We start from the raw sequence: 20,882 nt of genomic DNA on the forward strand, positions 1-20,882 counted from the left end.
GATCAAATTAAACTCTGGCTAACATTTTTTCTTAAAGCAGTCCTGTCTAAGTTAGGATCCCTTACGATTCACTAATTAAATGCAATTCCTAGTTTAACTACTTACGATTCACTAAGTAAATGCAATTCCTAGTTTAACTAAGTTTTTTTGTGCTTCTACACCTGACCTTGCTCATGGAGGCAGTCTGTGATGTAATAATCTCAGCTGAGGAAGGCCGAAGTGGAACATTGAGACCCTGATTTAGATTGCGCTTATTCTCTTCTGAGATTCACTGTAAAAAGAAATGTGGCATCCTCTGTTTATGGTTCTGGAGCCTTTTGAAGTTTGAATGAGGTTTGGATGAAGTTTGAATGCAAGCACATAATCTCCACTGAGTAGCCTGTACTTCACACCTACTTCCCATTTTCAAACTTTACCTTCTTGCTTAGGCTTTTCTCACCAAGAAAAGATGTTGGCTGGTGGAATGAAATCAGAATGTTTGTGGTGGTTTTTATGGCACCTCTGACAACCTGAATTGTTGGTCCCGAAGGAATGGCATTATCAGAAAAGCACTGAAGAGAAGTACATCCCAGTCAGACCCTGCTATGCAGAGAATTGGGAACCAGCAGCACTTCTGCATTCCCATGACTCCATATCTATGTTCCAGACATGTATCTTTGCTTTCTGCCCTCTACTCACACACTTGAGCTACAGGAAGCCCGTAGATCTCAAGTGGGAATATCACAAAATGTCCTGGTAGGGTTAAAGGATGCAATAAACAAAACTGCCACTCAGCTCTCATCATTTGAAAACCTTCCCTTTATTATTCACATTTTATTCTTCTAATCCTTGAAATTAAAACACTCTTGATCATACAAAAGGTACATTCTCTGCATTTATGCATCCTCTTAAAATCTTAAGAATAATACACAAAAATGTTCAATATATTAAATAGTAAAAAATTAATAGCATTTTTACTCTATATGGAAGGTGGTTCATTTATTCCTCTACGCTGAAGGATATTGCTGTATTCCAAACATATTATTCATCCAACAACTGGAGAATAGAAAATCCTACCATCTTTATGCAGCAAGTGGTATTTTAGGTCATGGCATTCCCTTCTTTCATGAGAAAATGTAAAACTGAGTGAAAACAGAAAAGTTTTTCAAGATATAGTATTTAGCTATAGAAAGCCCAAGTGAAACATCAGCAGTATCAATGAACGACATTGATACAGTTTATCAATTGTAGTTTACAAACGGTCGCATTTAATTGTGATTCAGTGTGTCAAATATTAAACATCTCATATGTTTATGAAATCATTCACATACATCCCAGCGTGCTCAAAGGCATCTCTGCCTGAAAGCACAGATTTAGAAACCATTATTTGTAACATTCAAAATAGTTAAAAGTCCTTCTGGTCTTCCTCCTTCCATTAAGCTTTGATAAACTTGGAGTATATTTGAGCAAATAAATAATGAGATTAATCTCTTGAAACACACACATTTCACAGTCAGTCTGAGACTTACAAAACAGCTGCGTCACTTAATGAAATTGCCACCAAATAGACACTATTGTTGTGCACTCACAAGTCAAAAATATTTACAGTCATGTCATGAAAATCGGAGAATTCAGTATCTTCAGAAGCTTAACTGCTACTGAATTCTTTCAAATAAAGCTTCATAAAGGGGTGCTGGCTTCCCAAGGCTTTTAACTGTAGTTCTGTGTATTTGCAGAAAACAACAAAAATAAAGTCTTAAAAATTATCCTTAAAATATTTTTCTGGTTCTGAAACCATGAATGCTCCTAAACTTAAATGGCTGTTTGACCAGATGCTGATAGATTTTACTATGCTTACAGTTGGTATACGTATAGCTGGGTTTACATCACTCTAGTTTTCATCAAATAATAAATATCTACTTTTATAATCTACAACAGAACCTGAAGACAAACTAGCCGGTGTTTCATCTCAAGATGAACAAAGCTATGCTGTCGTTTACAGGGAGCCTTGCATAAGCCGTGCTGTAAGAACTCAGACATGGTCAGCATAAAGAGATTCTTTACGACAATTGGGGTAGAGGGACTTTACCAGAACACTCAGTCCCTTCCCACCTTTCTTATTCCTCAGAATCTTGAATTTTTTGAAGAGAAATGTCAGCTAAGCCAGTCTCACTTTCCAGCGGGCTGTCAGGATGTGGGGCTCGTGCTTCTGGCTCTTTGGTAAGTTCAGTTTCTTCTGTCTGGTCAGTCTGGATCCACAGATTTGGATCCGCTTCTTTGGTAGCATCTGGGCCAGGAGCTGACTGTTCTTCGCTTGTAGAACCAGCCTCTTCTAGTTGTGCTTCATCTACGCAAAAGAGAAAACTCATCATCAGTAAACACAGAACTTATCTGCAAGTAAAACATCTTTTCCTCTGGAAGAATAATAAATGCTCAGAAACTGCAACAGTTACAGAAGTGAATAGCTTAAGCAAGCGTCACCAAAAAAGACCTAAGAGTTCTGCACAAGTCTCTGTAAGATTACTCTGAAAATAACCCTGCACAAAGCTCTCATTAATGTCTCTACAATTTTGCCACAGTTCCTTTTTATACATAAAGGAGCAGAGTAGGACTGTATTTCAACTTCCATTTCAAACATGCTTTACTGACACCACGGTTGGCCTTTCAAAGAAAGGCTGCAGGCTGATTAAATGCAGAATACAGGTGTTCTGTAAGGAAGAATAAAAGAAGTATTTATGTGATTACGTAAGAAGCACTTATGCACATAACAGACTGAAGAAATTCTTTGCTAATTAACAGTTGACCACAATGAACTCCAGCTGAAATGAGTCATCCCAAATTTTCTAACCTGACTGCATGGAAAAGAATCAACAATTGCAACTTTAGTTCTCAAATAACTTTTTTTTAGGAAAAAAAAAAAAGTGTTAAATGACTTTTTGCTCTGACTCTGCAATGTAGGGGGTGGGTTTAGCAATTCCAGATGGAAAGCCAAAGATATCAGCAGAAATTATTAGTTTTGGTTTCGTATTTTCCTCTTACAACTGATAGCCAGCTGTAAACGCTGTCATAACCAGCCACAGCCCTGCCGAAACCTACCATGGTCCCAGCTGGCGATGGAAGGAACAGTCTGCTGTCTTATTATCCAACTCATCCTAATACCTCCAACAGAAAGTTACGTAGTGTGAAACTTCTACGTTACTTAGATTAAAAATCTGGATTTTGAAACAGTGCACTGTAATTCAGAATCACAGAATCATAGAATCATAGAATTACCCAGGTTGGAAAAGACCTTGAAGATCATCAAGTCCAACCGCAGCCTAACCAGTACCCCATCTCTAAAAAAACCTCTGCTAAATCATATCCCTGAGTACCACATCCAAACGGCTCTTAAACACATCCAGGGATGGCGATTCAACCACCTCCCTGGGGAGCCCATTCCAGTACCTAACCACCCTTTCTGTAAAGAAGTTCTTCCTAATATCCAACCTGAACTTGCCCTGACGCAACTTAAGGCCATTTCCCCTTGTCCTGTCACTTGTCACTAGTGAGAAGAGACCTGCCCCACTCTCACTGTAAGAACCTTTCAGGTACTGGAAGACGGCAATAAGGTCTCCCCTCAGCCTCCTCTTCCTCAGACTAAACAGCCCCAGCTTCCTTAGCCTCTCCTCATAGGGCTGATTCTCCAAGCCCTTCACGAGCCTCGTTGCCCTTCTCTGGACCTGCTCCAGTACCTCCATATCTTTCTTGTGCTGAGGTGCCCAAAACTGGACACAGTACTCGAGGTGAGGCCTCACCAATGCCGAGTACAGGGGCAGGATGACTTCCTTAGTCCTGCTCACCACACCATTCTTGATACAAGCCAGGATGCCGTTGGCCTTCTTGGCCACCCGGGCACACTGTCGGCTCATGTTCAGCCGTGCATCAATCAGTACCCCCAGGTCCATTTCCTCCACACAGTCCTCCAGCCACTCCGTCCCAAGCCTATAGCGCTGCCTGGGGTTGTTGTGGCCGAAGTGCAGGACTCGGCATTTGGTCTTGTTGAACCTCATCCCATTGGCTTCAGCCCAGCTCTCCAGCCTGTCTAGATCCCTCTGTAGGGCTTCGCTACCCCCAGGCAGATCCACACTCCCAGCCAATTTAGTGTCATCTGCGAACTTACTGAGGGTGCACTCAATGCCCTCATCGAGGTCATCAATAAAGATATTGAAGAGGACATAAAGATATTGAAGAGGACTTTAGCTGTACAAATCTGTGCAACCCGTGCTAAAATGTATATACTGGAAAGCATGCAGCGCCTCCAAACTGAAGGAACAGAATTCCAGTAAATGCAAGGTTGCTGTTATGCCACAACAGAAATATTTCTCCTAACCGTTACAGATTTTAAGGCTAGTTACTGTTGTGCCTTTTGATACAGTTCATATCACATTAGTGTCAGCAAGGAAACTAAAAACCCTTACCTTTCTTTTGCTTTTTTTCTTGTTTCCTTTTCTCTTTGGCAGCTTCTAGTTCTTGTTTCTCATGAATTTCCTTCAAGGTCTTGCAGACTTTTTTGTGGGTAAACCAGTGTGTTTTCTGGCAGTTCTGGTCACAGTACATCACCTGGAAGTTACCACAGCCATCAATTCATCATGATGCATTACAAAAATACGCAATGCTCTTACATCTTTAGTGCAACGAGTTAAATCTCTATGTGTACTACTTAATGATATTTGTAAGCCATTTGTCAGGCCATACAGTGATTCCAACCTCTATAAAACTCTAGAAGAATAGTTTGATTTGCTCAACACTGAACATACAGAAATCTTATTCTTTCTTCATCCTTAAACATACACACTTGGAAATGAAAGTACTCCCACTTGGGACCTGCAGCCATCTCACCTAGAAGTAGGTGACACGCACATTTGCAGTGGAGGCTTAGGTGGAATTCCTCATCAGTCTACACAGTAAGTAGTCAAACATTGAAAATCCTCATCACCTCAATGCCACTAACTTTTGTGATCCATTATAACAATGTATGGCTCCTTACCATCTTACACACTGAACATCTTTTGTCTGCTCCCTTTTCCCCGCACGTGGTACAAAATTCAGCATCCACAAAACCCACTTGGCCTGTGATAGCTTGTGTAAGCACAGAAAAAGCTGTAGGGTCAGAACCCTGAAAGACAAGAAGCGGTTAAGAGAATAATTTTGTAAGATACAGAAAATGCCACAATTAACACCAGTGGAAAGGAAGATCAAAATGTTCCTTTTTTTATCCTATAAAATGAGTCCCATTTGAAGGCAACTAGCTCTCAGCTTGTGAACACGTGCTTACATTCGGAAGCAGCAGTGGCTGCACAGAATGGCTCCTCATTCCGTAGCTTTGTTCTGAATCAAACCAGCAAGCGTAGAGCAATGAAACTGAAATCTGAAGGCGAAGATAACAGCAGTTTTTAATAACTGCATGTTGTGGGATTAGTCGCAAAGTCCATTATAAAGAATGTACCCTTTCCTTCACTGAATGAATACTGGCAGTGAAAGAAATGATTTTGGAAGAATGTGTTGTTATTGCAGGACTAACAGTGGCACGACCTCAGATGTAAGCGGTGATTCATTTAATGAGTAGTCCCAAGAAACAGCTAAATGATACATTAACTGTGCTGGTTCCAGGTACAACAGACAGCAATTTAAATGCAACAAATATGACACGAAGTGCCTGTCTAAGTCTGTTTATTCAAACAACTGTTATTTTCCTGGACAGGCAAACTAGATAATTTGAAGTGTAAATATTCCCCACTGATGTCACTGCATTTGGACAAGATTCCCACTCAGTGAAGGGAACAGGCTCTACTTTTAATGCTCTGTTAAGTCCTGAAGATTAATTGCATAAGTTATAAGTCTGGATCTCCAAATTAAGCATTTAGTCACATTAAAACATGGAAACAAAGCTCAGAAGCTTTGTACCTTCTGAGGTTCACAAATATATCACTGATAGCTTCCCTTCCCTCATCTGAAATAACACCTGAAATATGCACATCTATTTCACCTCTCACTTTTGTGCTGCCTGTTCTTTGTGCCGTTCTGCTGTGGGAATATCCCACAGCTGTATCTGAATGTCACTGTAATGTGTCTGCTGGGTGAATTAATGTCCTGTTCTTAATGCTATAATTAATGCTATTAATGAATACTCAATTCCATTCAAGAACTCAGTGGTCTTTTCAAAGTCACCCACTTGTAGATCCTACACAGCAGGTTTCTACAGGTTGGTCTATGCGCTGGCACACAGGTACATCTTTTTAGGAAGGTTGTTCATTTAGCACTGCTATTCCGCTGTACTCAGCGCACTCAGAATACAGAACAAATGGTCAGAACCTGGAATTCTCAAGAAAATTGTCTGCATATTATTATTTGGATATTATTTATTAGGAAGAACTTCTTTACAGAAAGGGTGGTTAGGTACTGGAATGGGCTCCCCAAGGAGGTGGTTGAATCGCCATCCCTGGATGCGTTTAAAAGCCGTTTGGATGTGGTACTCAGGGATATGATTTAGCAGAGGTTTGTTGTTGTGGTGTTGTTTCGTGGTTGTTTTTTAAGAGATAGGCTACTGGTTAGGCTGCGGTTGGACTTGATGATCTTCAAGGTCTTTTCCAACCTGAGTAATTCTATGATTCTATGATTTACAGTATCCTTCCCATGCAGTAACATTTAGTGTATTTTACTGGTAAACATCAACTAAGGAACATTTTGAAGTAAACAACAAAGGAAGAAAATGTCAGGTTGCCTTGGCTCTAAATAAATCCTTAAACAACAGTTAGACCAGCAGAAGCATGCAGGGCTATAATGACTGCAGCAATGCTGAGATGCCCAGACCGAATCCAAGTAATTGTATGTGCTGAAGGTCAAGGGCTTCCAGGAAATTAAATTTTTATTGCATCTCCTTTCCAGTAATGGACAGAAATACAGCGTAACTAAAGGAAGAAAGCAGAGAAGACTGCAAGCTCTTCTAAGAAGAAACAGAGAGGAAAATGTTTACTCTAAAGCAGCTCTTAATGCATCATGAAGGTCTATGTTTTCCCACTGTGTTTATTTTCCTGGCTTAGACAAACAGTAGGGATTGCATTAAGCCTCAGGACATTTTCATTTACTGGAGCCACTTAAGATGGAGGCTATTTTTAACTCACTCGGCATAATCCAAGTATGAGACAAAACTGTGCCTTTTTCCAAGTGTCAGAACATACAAGATCTTGCTCTCAGGGGCCAGAGAGAACATATGTTAAAAAAAAGAAATATATAATAAAAACTCTTGCATAAGATTGATTATAAATTAATGAGAACTATTGAAGAGTGAGTTAGCAAAGATGAAAAGCTGAAGTTAGCCATTTTACTTGTAATTAGGATCTCCTAATTCAGATACACAGCGTACAGTAGATGGCATTGTCTCATCTCTCCCTCTGATAAAGGGAGCTCCACAGAACGTCCTTCTATTACCACGTATTAACCAACTTTCCCATGTGCACTAGAAATAATTGATGTATTAAGCTAGGAAATGACTCAATCTGAAATCTATTTAGACTTGGGAGTTAGGGAGCAAGTAAAACTGCATTGGAAAAGAAACACTGAATGGACATCCCAGAACAGGAAAAGAAAGTTCTGACACAGAAACAAATTGCCTCAATTTCCTTTAACAGCTCAGGCATTTAAGCATTCACTATCAGATGGGAAAGAACCTACTAGGTTGGAATAGTTTAGAGAGTTTTCCTGCGACATGTAAAATAAAACTCCAGCTTATCGGAAAGTTCAGGGACGTCCAAAACCTTTGCTTAATACAAGACACTGAAGAACCTGAGAGAAAGCAAAGAAAGCTTACTTTAAACTGAATTTACTATGCAAATCATTAGAAAATATTACCTTGATAGAAAAAGCTTACCAGTTCAACAGGAGCAATACTCCTCACAAGCTGCTGGAGCAACGTAGCTTCACAGTAAGGAAATTTTCGGATACTTTCTCGAATTAGCTTCTCTTGGTATACAGGGAATCCATCTTTATCTCTCCCTTTCAAGAGACTAAATTTTTTAAAGCCAAAGTAGGGTAAGAAATCAGACAGTAACTGCTCAGGGACAAGGACAAACAAGCAGCATCCAGTACTTCACCCTCCTCACTCTTTCCTATCCCACATATAACTAAAAGTATGCTCTGAAATGACTACTTGACTTACAGATCCCATTACCCAGTGAAAAAGAACCAGCTATAGGTGGAGAAGTAGCAAAGCACTCCCTGCATTTAAAAATGAACATTGTGAAAGTGAACAGTAAAGGACAGCAATACTTTAACTAAGAATTCTGCTTTGTTTACATTTAGTACCATGCCATAGTCCTGATGCTTCTGTATTTATTTGGTTGGCTCCTGCGGTTCACTGATGAACATTTTCATTTCAGAATGTGAAAGCTGACTTTATGATTTATTTTCAGTATCACCTAAAGATCCGCAGAGCTCCGATGTGACCTTTCTAAAGGTCAGGCCACTTACCTTAAGATCAGGCAGCTAGTTTTATAACCCTGACTGTGTTCTGAGGTTCTGTCTACATGATTTAAGAGCCCAAGTCTCATCTAAAGCCAGTGGGATTTGCAGCTCTCAATTGCTTAAGTGTTTCTGAAGAGAAATCTCACCGTCTCAATGCTAGAGAGCAAAATGGCCAAAGAAATGTTCCCAGATGATCCATGCTAGAGTCTAAGAAATCCTTTTGTTCAGGACTATCGCTCCCCTCTTTTTCTCCACCCACAGAACTCTCTGCTACTTTACAGAGTATGTGGGATTGCCAGGTTCTAACCAGTTTTAGCACAGACCTGAAACCCAAGGACTGTTTCCTTCATACCCCAGGAAAGGACAATACCACTGGGGAAAAAAGAGAGTCAGTGCCACCCTGAAGTGACTGAAGTGGGATTATTTCAAAGTCTACTTGGCAGAGCCTTTACTAGAGACAGCCCAACTACTATGATTATTCCAGTTGCCTTTGTCTGGTATCTGTAAAGTTTAGATCAAGTAGGACTGTAAAGCCAGCTGATAGATACACCCTTCTGTAGAAATCCGTACCTTTTGATAAATCCATCCAGTTTATCCTCTCGCTCTTTTAAGAACGTAACACATTTCTGGAAGATGCAACTGATGTAGTGCATTTTCATAGCAAGTACTTCATTCATATCTTTCTGCTTCATGCATTTCTCACAAATTAGATCCAGAACCCTGTAACATTTCTGCAGTGCTTCTACTTCAGCCAACAGAGGGTTCTCTTTTACCAGCAACACAATCTGTGAGAAAAAAAAATGCAATCCAATTCAGAGCTAGTATTTTTTAAACTCATTACCATTAAAGGTTAGATAAGTCTTTGCAGATAAACTTCAGTGGAGTTTTTACTATTCCTCTCCTGCCGTCTTATGCTGTTTTCCCCTTCTCTTGTCAGTGTCTTTAGTATTTTGCAGTTCCTGTACGTAAAGCGCTCAAAATTAAGACTTGCATTAAAATATATATCTAAGAAATAGAGCTACCTGAAGAATTAAAGCCATTTTAAAAGAAATTCATTTATTTATTTAGATAAACTGCTGTGCACCGCCCTAAAATCTGTTTCCTTTCTGAAAACCTAAATAAACGGGATCTACATGATTTAAGCGGCTTCAGAGAACACAGCAGCCTCACACATACTTGGAATGCTTTAGGTAAACTAATAACTCACTGTTCTAACCACTTCCAAAAGAGACCGTACCCTCTACTCACTAAATTAGCTGCCAGTTTGTATATGCTGCAGATACTTGGTTGGCAACCACTGACAAATTGCCAACTTTGGGCAGCAAGCCCAAGGAATTTGTCTTTGAAATTAGATGCATTGATTTCTCTAAACTACACAGGAGGAAAAATCCTAAAAGAAACCCCAATTTTTTAAGCAGCAAATACACTGGGAAGTAAAAATAAACATCTCTTGCATACGCTGCCAGAAACAGCAACAGCCGTTACTATGGTGAGCCAGTGATTAATGTAGGAAGATACATGCTGGGACAAGCACGGAGAGAACACTGACAATTTGTCAAGGTAGGGAATTGTCTGATGTTTCCATTTCAAGTAAGGGTAGGAAAAAAATAAATCCAGAAAAGAAACCAGTATGTGTTCTTCTGTGTTAAAAATAATCTCTCTGATTAATCACAGTATCATAGTATCGTGAGAGTTGGAAGGGACTTTAGAGATCATCGAGTCCAACTCCCAGGTTTCGAGCCCCCTGTGTAGCGAAGCGGCACTTCTACCCCCTGCACCACAGGGGGGATTCGAACCTGGGCCCTCCGGTGCCGCAAGCAGCAGCTTATACCACTGCGCCACTGGGGGCACACAAGTAATAGTATTAATAGTATTAATAGTATTATTAATAGTATTAATAGTATTATTCTGAGAGTCTGACTTATACGAACACTGAAATTGCTTCATTTTTGAATCACATTTAGACATTAGGCCCAATTCTCTGTCATTCTCAGAAGCATCTGAGTTAGCGGATAATGCTTTTCACCTTAACTGGACTCACTGAAGAACTGAGTGCCTCTTGACATAAAAGTAAAACCAGCGGCCACACCAACAAACACATTAAATTGAATCTGTACATCACTGTACCTTCACAGGATGCATATTTGTAGTAGTAATAATTTTATGGAGCGGCCCAGCTAACTTTACTGGCAGTTTCGGCTCTTTATCTAAGCCTTGTGGTTTAGTATAGTAGTCCAGCCTTTCACGTGGAAAGAAGTTGTTGATGATGGTCACGCAGTCATGCTGACCTAGAAGTACACGAGGAAAAAAAATAAATCATGTAACCATCACATGAAAGAGAAAAAAAAATGACCTGAAACCCAACCTAATGTGAGCAACACAGGTGAGCGTTACGCACGAAGAAGCTAAGCATTATATGATTTGCAACGGTAACAAGCAGGTCTTGTTTTTCTTCTACGTGACTTTTTGGCTTCCAGAAGGAAACGATTTCATGACATTTCATTCTACAAATGCCACCCCCTTCATGCATCTTTCCTCCCTGCTGAGCCAGAATTAAATAAGTGTTTCTCAAAGTCGTTCACCATATTCACAATCAAGCCATAAGAAAAGTCAGTAAGCTGATTCTGATGTACAACTATCCTAACAGCATCTCATAGGCATTACAAGCTTTCAAGAGTTTTCTCCACTTTGCAGCCTGAAAAAAACTGTATTGTGACTTGTTACACATTTCAGACAGAGAGCAGTGTATTAATCTGAAGAACAGAACGTGTGGAAAACATCCTAGGGAAAAACAACAGCAAGGATCGTGATGAAATAGGATGAGAAAAGTTGCATTCCCTTCTTGTTTTCTTCATCTGACAAAGTGATGGATTAGCAGGCTGAAAGGAAAATAGAGTTTAGTTTCTGTACTTGAGGGCTATATTCTTTAAACTGGCTGATTTATCTTGGCACTGACTCCCTTTATCAGCAGCAGGAGACACAACCAACCAAACTCCAGCATTTAAAACCCTTCGGTGTTTTAGAAGAGACTGTTTTAAGGTAACAGAGCACAGTGTCACACAAATGGCAGTGAGGACGTATCCTCACTTTCCACACAAAGACAGATGACTTAAAGTTGACTGGACAAAGAATAAAAGAAAATGGATTCCAATGCTCAGCCTATCTAAGTGTATGTGGAGATATTTACAGTGGTGATGCAATGGGTTTTTCAACAAGCATTCTCAAAAACTGTGTTGGAGTCATCATTACCCGTTCAGATGCAATTCAACAACACATTCAAAACCAATATCTGCTCTTCAAATTCCAAGTATAAGTAATAGAAGTGGACTTTCTTCAACATATTAATACATAGTTAAGGATTTGCTGCTTGAAACTCAAGTGAGTGTTGGCCATCTTCTTCTCCCAAAAAGAATAAAAGCAGATAGGATCTAAATTGAAGCTGCACTAACTCACTGTTACAGGAAGTAAATGTAAATGTCAAGGTAAGCTTCTTCCAGAACACTTAATGGACTTCTGAGAGTTCTCAGACATTTAAAGAATATGAGAAGGCTGAGATCAAATGAAAATGGATGCTCATTTTTAGTTCCTGGGGAGGTCATCTGGAAAGCAACAGCTGATTTCTGAAAAAGACACTGCTTTTTCTGGTTATATTTTATCACACAACTTTGCTGGAAACAGATAGGAAGTGCTATATTTGGGTTATATTTGGGAATACTAATCCAGGAATCTCCCAGCACTGTGCCAAGAATGGTAAAGAAGTTAAAAGGAGTTTAGAAAAGAGGAAAAAAAGAACCACAGCAACAGAAAGAAGCCTGGCTGATGTTCTGCCCAGGGTCACGTTGCACACTGCAGTGGCAACACTTGCCTTTTTCTAACCAAGTTGAGATCAAAAAGTACCAACCTATCTCAGAACAGGTCCTCAGATTTCTCCCTCACACACGAGGAGGGAGAAGAGCAGGAGGTGACTAACCATAAACGTGACCAGTTTCCTCTTACTATTTGACAAGAGATGACAGTGCATAAACGTGCACACTTGGAGACCAGCAGCATTTGTTAGTTAGTTTGTTAGTTAACTCAATGGAGTTAGTCCAAAACAGGTCATTAAACAACGCTTCGCCAATAAAAAGAACCAAAAATCTGACACGTTACTTTAAGGATTTAGGAGAAGACACTGCACTGTGAGCTTACCCACAAAAGCAGCCATCTGAGCTGCTGTCCTTCCCACAGAATTGACAACATCAGTCTCGGCTCCAGCCTCCAACATCATCCAGGTGATTTCTTTGTTTCCTGCATTTGGGGGGAAGATACGGGCAATCAGGCAGGACAAACCAGAACTCGTATTTCCTCATGTAGGAGCAAAATTAAACTTGTTATTAAGACCCAATACGTACAACAGTGAGGAAAAAATAATAATTTTAAGTACATTAAGAATTAACTAAGAGAAATACACATTGCTGCCTTCTGCCTTACAGTCCCAAAGGGTTACAGCAAAGTCAATTCACACAGGGTAAAACTGCCTTCCTTAACACATTCAGCTCCCCGTAGAGCTTATGGGAGCCACATGCATACAATTACACTAGCAATCGGTCCCCCTGGATAGCAGTACAGAAGCAAATTCTACTAATCTCGTTTGACAGTTCAACTAAACGTTTGCTATTCTAAGAATAAAAAACTCGGTACTGTTATGTAGCAGGAGCACAGAGAAGGGAACAGATTGTTCTTTTCTCCACGGCAGGAACTGGGTGTTCAGACTGGGCTAAATACCAAATAAAATGAAGCTAAAATTTGGTGGGAAGATTATATGACATAATTGGTGCCCTTAGAGGCTATTAAGGACACTTGTCACCACTTGTGCTGGTTTTATTTTCAAAGGTACGTTTGCTTGAACAGTTGCTGTGCACGTGCTAACCGAGAAGAAAAAGTGAATATGAAAAAAGAAGGGGCTGGCAGATGGAAATTAGTATTTCTGACTTTAAAACAAAGGCTCTGTGTCAGTAGTGCTCGTGTGCCTTTGGCACTCACAGGTAACAGACCTTTAAGTCAACATTAAGAAGCATTAAAACCCAGCTTCAAATCACAGCCGGGAGAAAATGATAGAAGCCCTGCGATTTCAATAAAGCTGCAGGCATTTAACAGCCTCTGACTGTTCCTATCTACTCGCTGCTCTCTGGATATTGCTCAATGCCACAAACCTTTTACCAAAGTCTGAGCTGCATCCTGAGCCAATTAAGTCATCGCAGCCTATTTTTTTATTTTCCTTGTTTTCTTTTGTATTTACAATGAAAGAAAGCAGAGTTTAAACTCTACCTGGTAACAAACATTACATCTGACCAAAAAGGAGGTTCTAGGGAAGTAAGTGGCCTAATAGAGCAGATACGTAAAGTAACACAGCATTTCCAGTTCTAACTCTTATCTGGAAGGAACGCTGTTTTTCTGTAATGCCTTTTCCTCACTTGAGAAAATTACTGTTCTTTGCATCAGGAACATAAGAAAAGCAAGAGGAACATTGCAAAGCTCCACCTGAACTGGGAGAAGATATATACAGCTATAAGAGCCCTGATGGGGAAAGAAAAAGAATGAGAAAGAAAAAAAAATGCAAAAAAAAAACAACCCATGTTTTTAAAACATGCTAAATAAGTTTGCATAACCTCACAACATAGTTACAAAAATAATGGTGGAGAGAGGCAACATTTGAAAATGATTTGATTGACCGGATAAGCTTCATGTATTACTAAAAGCTCCTGATACAAAGTCCTAAAGGAGGCAGTGTGGTGCGGCATCCTTTCCAGCATAGAAGAATATAATTAAACAGTGAATCCCACTGTGTACAAAAATGGTCACCAGAGTGAATTTAGGCATGTGACCGAACAGAACTAAGTACAGATATGATACAGGCCTCTAAAAGCTGAACAAAGAAAAATATTGTATGAAAAAGCCAGCAACTCCCCCATTCCACTGTCCTGCTGATTCTCAGCACGCTAACATGAGCCACGTAAATAACAGTAAGCCTGAATCACACCAAGGTGTCAACGCTTTCCTTCTACTTATTAAGTCAAACTGTATACATCAACGTCACAAAATTCAGAGAGATAAACTTCACAAGTTACCTGAAAGCCCAGCAAACATCAAGGCAGTGTATCCATGTTCATGTTCATTGCAGTTAACATCAGCTCCATGTCGCAAGAGCAACCTGCACATGTCTACTTTCCCTTTGTATGCTGCGTGCATTAAAGGAGTCATGCCATGCTAAAAAGAGGAAGGAAGAAGCACGCAAAAAGAATTAGTTGTATCTCTTGATTCTCCTGCTGCTGATAATTTTCACTTGCTCCCACACACTGAAAGTCCCTGCCAAAGCATGTGTAGCATTAGGGAGTAAAACAGGTCACCAAATATTGATGAAGAAACATGGTTACTGACATGCAGCAGTATTTCCATTCTCCGTAGTGTCTTCTGATGATACTGTTATATATGTGAAACCAGACAAGTCTTAAAAAGAGTGAAAACCATTTCCCACATATCAGACGTTAGTTCTCTTTGTAAGATGGGAGCATTACAGCCAGCCAGTGCTTGTCACAGGAGAAGCTTGTTTTACAAAACCTGTCACGCTCTTCAGTGGTTACTTTTTCCCCTGCATTAAATATCATCATCATAGTATCATGCGAGTTGGAAGGGACCTTAGAGATCATCGAGTCCAACTCCCGGGATTCAAGCCCCCCTGTGTAGCAGAGCGGCATTTCTGCCACTTGTGCCACAGGGGGGATAAGTAATGATAAGTAAAATTAGTGATACGGTTGTATCGTCTTTGCCATTAGAAAGATTTGTGCTTTCCAAAACCCGTGTTGTTTAGTCATGCTTATTGGTAACTGTTCTGTCCTCTCTCCCACTCACCTGTCTTGCTGGCATTGTGTTTGGAGTCCTACAGAAGCCAGAGCCCTGAGTGCCTTTTTAAAGCCATACCTGGCTCTAACTAGACCCTAATGACCACACGGTCTCAATTCTCACCTTTTGATAAACCATACTAAAGGTTGAGCACGGGAGGCCCTGACTTATCAGAACTGCACTAATATAATGCAAAGGTGGGTAAGCCCTAGGGGACATTTTCCAAACAGCGTCAGGGTAACGTGCACAGCTACACTCATATACACCATTACCGCAGCTCCATGCTCCGAAATAACCTAACAGTCAGTTTGAGCCTCAATGTAATTTTATTTCCATAGAACAAAACCTAAAGGTGAGAGAAATCGAGCAAGTTTCAACAATTTTCAGTATGATTTCACGACTCCCTGCTCTAAATGAAAACATCAAAAAACAAATTTGCGGCTGTACTTTATTTCAGTAATCTGAGATATTTTCGCATGCTGCAATATAAGCTGCTATTAAAGAAATGTGAGACGTTCACGAAACAAACTTGTGGCTGTTTTTGTTAGGTTTCATTTGTGGTCCTGTCATGGAAAGAAAAGCATTCTATCTCACTGTGCAGAATACACTGCAAACAGCAACGTTTTAGAGGCCACTTTGGAGGCATCTGGTTCAGCAAGATACTTGAATTGAATTGTAAAAACGCCTCTGCCTTAAGAGGAATGGTACTAAAAGCTGCTTGTCCAGTGTCCTGGTTTTGGCAATTATACGACCAGAACTGTCATTCAATGAAAGCCTTTAGAATTCCCAGCCTTAAAGCTTTGGGGTAAGATCATCCTTATCCACTTAAATATGCTGCAAGCTGGATTTGGAAAGCAGTCAATACATACTTGAATGAATAATTCTATCCACAGTTAAGTATGAACTAATTCTAGTATGAAATACCGTTTAGTGAGTGCAGATATCTCTCACAGTTATAGTCCTCCTCCTCCTCTGCCATCCTGCTGAGCTGTTGGTTTCACATATGTAACACATCACATTCCTGACAATTTGTTTAACCGTAGCAATGAGAAATTCAATTCTATGCTAGTCCAAGTCCTACATCACAATCACAGAGTGCTTAACAGGGACTGAATTTTCTTCGCTGTGTGGATTGTGCAATACTACACCAAAAGATCAGGAGACAGAACTTGTTCACCTGAGTGAAAGCCGTGGATTTGAACATTTTTCCGCTAACATGGAAGTTCACACTGGAATAGCTGCAAAAGCCTGCACTGAAGATAACTAATAGGAGTGAGGTAAAAAGCTGCTGTTGCAATTCCAATATTCAGTTCTGTAACTAGCAGAGAGATGTGGACTGTTTGTAAAAGACACGCATTGTATTATAGAGTGAACAGCAGTATTATCAAACTAGAAAACAGAAAGTAATGCTGCCGATGTCATTGGCATACTCTGTACTATGATTCTGAACAACCTTAATGTTAAGTGTGGAAAGAGCGTGAAGCCTTTTCAGGTCAAACCCCTCTGAAAAGGGGTAGGAAAAGAGCTATAAATATAGTTTGATCACTGGAGGACACATAACTTTAGGTACGATATTTAATAAGTCAAGGTACTAAAGGTACTAAAATCTGACTGAAGGTACTGAAATCTGACTTGGCCCTTGTCTAAACATACATACAGAAAGGACTGCTGACTGTCGGTAATTTTGGATCTAAAAGAAAGTAGACCAGCTGGAATACAAGGCTAGAAACATTCAAACCAGAAGGTAACAAGACGCTGTCTTATGTATTAATATATTTTTTTGAATCAACAAGTGAGTTATGTGCATGAAATTAATCGTGTCTGCCTGTTTGCTCTAAGTGCAAACAGAAAATTGCTCTAAAACTATGCTTGCTCTGTGGACTCTCTCATGTGAAAAAAGAACTACAAGAAAGGAAATGAATTCCTACTTCCCAACTGAATTATGCTATTCTTTTAGTATCTAAGCATTCGATTGTCAAGGCTCCAATTCCTCACTTCTTAAATTAACAAAAGTGAATAAAAAATAACGGCAGTAACACAGTAATAATGTGGAGTTTGGGATAACAGCTAAGGCAGTGGAGAAAGAAGACCTGATGCATTCAGAGCAGTCTCCAGTTGTCACGACCTTGGATAACAGACAAAGCTAATGCTTGATTGGTGTTTCATACACTATGTTCAAATACTGGAATATCACATTACGGGTAAAATAACTTGGAACAGAAAAAAAAAAAGTAAAGGTGACATGAAACAATTGCTGGATTGAAAATCCTAAATAAATCCGAACATGCATCACTGCATTTATCACTGCTGGGGAGGCAGGGAGGAAGGAGACTAACAGAAGTCTGTGGCATGAGCTGTTTAAATATACCCAAGGCACATACTGTTTCTTCTTTAACAATATCCTGAGGCATAATTCAGCTGTGGTGCCTATTAATAAACCATATCCTCGCAGCAGTAATCCTACGTGTTGCACTAATAACGCATCATGGGTGCACTAGTCCAGCAACTGCACAAAAATGAATGCTTTGTAAATTCATAAATTAAAACTCAAACATATTTATCTCGGGTTCCTAAAGTTTACTGTAAAGCTGAGCACGATTAGTTTGTTGGAAGCTTTTGAAATTCATAGATATTTAAAACTTAATTTCTAAACTGTATTTAAAAACAATCAGCAAAGGGATCCGTCAGCAGTACAAAAACTGCTAATAGTGTCCCAGGAACATAACCAGTATATGATACTGTTGATCACTGTAATGAAGAGATCATTTCCATGTACTCAGCATTCATGAGAGCCCATCCTGAATACTTCGTGCAGTTTCAGGCCCTCCACTACAATAAAGGCATGGTAGGAGCCCCCAGGTTGGGGGCTGGAGCATTTGTGAAGAGAGGCTGGGGGAACTGGGTTAGGTCAGCTGGAGAGCAGATGGCTCTGCGGGGACCTAGAAGCAGCCTGACTCTTCAGTTATGGTGGTGGGAAGGCAAGAGACAATGAGATTAAGTTCTGTGGTCCTCTCTAGTCTAAACTCACTGGTTGATCCTCTGAAGCGGTAAGGTCAGGATAAGCACACACTGATATGAAATACCTACTCAAGAACAGACACAAGCCATTGGACGTTGTTTAAATTTAATGAACTACTCAGGGATCCAACATGCATACAGGACAATGACATTTTTGCCTTCATGTCACATTTTACACTCACGCTGCATGCTTTAGAACAATGCTATGTAAAGAAAGAAGGGGAAGACTCTCTCACAAGAGTCTTTTCTTCAAGAATTTTCTCCCATCTTCATGTCACACTGAAGAATTATGTCTTGTACACAGCTCTCACCTGTCTCTGCAAAAGACAGCACTTTCCACTTCTGACCTAGCTGTTCATGCTCTCTGTTTAAGGTTCTGCAAAGATGAGGTGCAAAGGAGGGATGGGTAAAAAGTAAGGACAGGTGCTCTTTATTCACACTGCCCGCTGTTCCATAAACAGATGGGCCGCACAGCTTGGTGGGGGGTGACTAGAAGCCAGGCATGCCCCCAGGTGTCTTGCTGCAGTGTTCGACACCAAAGCTCATGTAGTAATTTGAGAGAAAATACACAGCGTGTATTACACAAAGTAACATTAAACTTCCTTTAAAAAACGCTTAGAGCTCTTCCAAGGTTCATTATTCAGCTGCAGGCTGGAAACTTCAGAGGAATTCTGACTTCCAGGAGTCTGCATGACAAAGTTATTTAACACTAGGCACGCCTTTGGACCCCGTCTTTTAATTGCTAAACCCAGTACAATGCTCGTACAGTTGTGCCATACCTCATCCAAGCAATTGACGTGGACGTTCTTGCTGCCCAACAGCCTTCCAGCCTCTTCAACATTCCCTTTAATTGAAAAGAGACAGAGAGAAAAGGGGGGTGAGAACAAGAAATCAAGAATCAGGGGGAGAAGAACAGTTCTATTCTGAATTAGAATAAAAACCTTTGTAACTCAGCATCAATAAATCACCTGGTGATGAGGCATGGGAATGAACAGTATTGTGTTCTAGAAGTTAAAGGCCAAGGTCTCAGTTTAAGAGTAGTCTGAAAGCGTGCACTATGAGTAGGCATTCATTTTTCTGCAGTAACTGATCTACATAGACACAGGAACGGGGCGTATACCTTCATAAACTGCGTCAGAACAAGTGAACAAAATGATATTGAGTATTTTCACACCTTCTGTATTTCTAAAGCCTCTTACGTGGAAAAGAAGGAAACGACCACATTTCTTTTTTGTTGGTCTGAATGAAACATGCTTTAAAATTTAATCTCCCTTATGACTTAAATTCAGGATTTGCGACTTTCACAAAGTCCATTAAGGTGGATGTCATTTGCTTACAGTAATGCAGAATAAAGGCAGGAAGCGTGTACAAGGACCATGGCAGGTTGATCACTGTCATTTCAAAAAGGAAAACAAAATACAAGCAAAAACAAACGTGTACGTAGATTGAAGTCTGTGCAAGGAAAAAACAATAGGCCGTACCTTGTGCGTTCACTACAGGACCCTACTCAGCTAAAGATGGAAGAACCTCAGTCAAAGCCCACTGACTACTGAAGAGGCCTTCAGCGTCTCTTCAGTACACATCAGACATTCAAGCCAATAGAAATGAAGGAATGCTGAGTCTCAAACTGGGGGATTTAATTTATTGACAGAGAATTCTGATCAATCAAGTTAAACTACTTTAACAGTGGCCTATTTAATAAAAATAAGGCTGATATCTCCCATTGAACGAAGGGCTTCGTATTTAACTTAACTGAAAGAAAGTGAGGTTCATCAGGGTCTAGACCTTGAAGGGTCCCTTCCAACTCAAAGGATTCTACAATTGTACCTAGCTGTGTCTCTGTTCATTGCAGGAAGGTTGGACTGGACAACCTTTAAGGATCCCATCCAACTCAAACAACTGTATGATTCTATAAGGAAAAACATTTAACATCAGCGATAAGAGCTGCGGGACACCCCAGAGGAGCACAAGACCTGTTAATCTAAGCAGGCTCTGCCTGCAGAGACACCCTGTATGGCAGCGCGACAGGCTAGAGGCCTGGGTTATCCTCGGCAAGACACTTTCTCAGCGCACATCAGCCACGTCGATACACACGAGTCACACCAACACACGCACGACGCGAGGCTCCCCAGCACAGCCGGGCCCGGACCGATCACGCTCGGCGCAGCGAGACGCGGCCCGCCCTTCGCCCGCCGGCCGGGAACAGCCGCGGACGGCGCCGCCGAGGCCCACGGCAGCGCGGAGCCCAGGGCGCGGGAGCCACGAGCGCCAGGCCGGGCTCACCTTTAGCGATCACTCCCAGCAAATCCTTCTCCTCCGGGCTCAGTTCCCCTTTCCGCGGGGGAGCCATGTTGCTCCCCCAGCCCTTAGGGCAGGCTCGGGGCGGCACCGCCCAGCCAGGCGAGCTCAGCACGGCCCGGCCGCACCTCAAGCCCCAGCCCGCCCCGCCAGGTTCCGGCCCTGGGACGCGCTACACGTACTGCCATGCGGGGGGAGCTGCTCCAGCT

At 40.9% G+C, this 20,882-nt stretch overlaps 1 protein-coding gene across 1 annotated transcript; it reads right to left on the reverse strand.

Moving 5' to 3' along the window:
- Positions 1-778: 778 nt before the first annotated feature.
- Positions 779-20,829, reverse strand: ANKMY2 (ankyrin repeat and MYND domain containing 2). Its single transcript, XM_072328357.1, has 10 exons — positions 20,659-20,829; positions 19,155-19,219; positions 14,586-14,724; positions 12,667-12,765; positions 10,606-10,766; positions 9,049-9,263; positions 7,886-8,021; positions 5,006-5,134; positions 4,437-4,578; positions 779-2,326 (listed from the first exon to the last, which is right to left on the reverse strand). The coding sequence occupies exons 1-10, from the start codon at positions 20,723-20,725 to the stop codon at positions 2,097-2,099; spliced, it is 1,383 nt and encodes a 460-aa protein (XP_072184458.1). The 5' UTR covers positions 20,726-20,829; the 3' UTR covers positions 779-2,096.
- Between the last annotated feature and the right edge of the window lie 53 nt (positions 20,830-20,882).

This window comes from Excalfactoria chinensis, chromosome 2 (genome assembly GCF_039878825.1).
Source record: "Excalfactoria chinensis isolate bCotChi1 chromosome 2, bCotChi1.hap2, whole genome shotgun sequence".
In the NCBI taxonomy this organism is placed as follows: domain Eukaryota; kingdom Metazoa; phylum Chordata; class Aves; order Galliformes; family Phasianidae; genus Excalfactoria; species Excalfactoria chinensis.